General features: G+C 31.2%; 2 protein-coding genes across 3 annotated transcripts in view; both read right to left on the reverse strand.

The window, feature by feature from the left end:
* Positions 1-1,060, reverse strand: part of LOC117181634 (leucine-rich repeat-containing protein 15-like) — a 431,057-nt gene that overhangs the window by 303,961 nt on the left and 126,036 nt on the right. The gene's annotated exons all lie outside the window — the stretch shown is intronic.
* LOC117181635 overlaps positions 139-1,060 on the reverse strand; it is a 413,839-nt gene continuing 412,917 nt past the window's right edge. Inside the window, exon 5 of the mRNA XM_033374525.1 lies at positions 139-208. Within this exon, the coding sequence (XP_033230416.1) occupies positions 147-208 (62 nt within the window). The 3' untranslated portion in view covers positions 139-146. The remainder of the gene's footprint in view (positions 209-1,060) is intronic.

The following is a 1,060-nucleotide window of genomic DNA, read 5'->3' on the forward strand; positions in this document are numbered from 1 at the left end:
TACATAAAGCCGCATAATATTAATAAAATAGAAAAATAGAACTTAAAATTTGGTACTTTAACTCTTCTGAACTGTATCTTATGAGGATGGCTTTTTCAACGAGTTTCAACTTGTCGGTTTAGCGCAGTGTTTAGCACTCCCGACTGCTAGGCGTCAGATTTAGGTAAAGATACGTAGGTTCGATACTCCGTAGCGTTAGAAATTTTATCTGTAATATAATGTTTAAAAATATAATATATGTATTTACTCTAAAGAGGACTATTAATATTTAAAGTGAATATACTCGCAATCATTTAATATTTATTTTTTAAATCTTTTTTGTCTCTCAACGACTACGTGAAAATAGTTAATGTTTTCTGTGTGCTAGGCGTTTGGAATTTCATATATTAATATGCTCCAATTCTACAGTAAAAAACAATGAAACTGATCCCCTAATTCCGTGATTGATGCTCTTTATACAATTGATACCCGAATCATTTAAATCTAGTAACTGCACCAGAAACCTCGGCCACAGCCTGCCTTAAAGTCGGGCTCTCTAGCCGTAGACTGGCCAGCCCCAGACTTAAATTTCCACCCAGGTAGCAGTCTCACATTAATGAAACTGGTATCAAATGAAAGTTTGAAGGGTTTAATTTCATAATCTGTCGTCTATAATTTATTTTTTTCATTTTTATTAATAATTATATCGAATTCAAAAATAATTTAATTATCAAGCTTATAAACAATTGAATTATCTTAGTTGTTTTTAACACTAGGAAAATAAAACCGACTTAAATAAAACTTTATTAAAAATATCTCTTTTAGAAGGCAGTATTTATATACGTCTTCATATTCTGAATTGTCTACTTAATGAAGTATCGTCGAAGATTAAGTTTCTCAAACCTCTGTAGGGTTTGAGGTACGAGGGTAGTTCAATAAGTCCTTAGAATGAAGTATAAAAACAATTTTTTTTGGGTACGTTTTTTTTTATTTTTCAACATAATCTCCTTGGAGCTCTATACACTTGGTCAATCGCTTTTCAAGTTTTTTTAATCCTTCAGAAAAGTGCGTTTTCGGAAGT

This window comes from Belonocnema kinseyi, chromosome 10, assembly GCF_010883055.1.
Source record: "Belonocnema kinseyi isolate 2016_QV_RU_SX_M_011 chromosome 10, B_treatae_v1, whole genome shotgun sequence".
In the NCBI taxonomy this organism is placed as follows: domain Eukaryota; kingdom Metazoa; phylum Arthropoda; class Insecta; order Hymenoptera; family Cynipidae; genus Belonocnema; species Belonocnema kinseyi.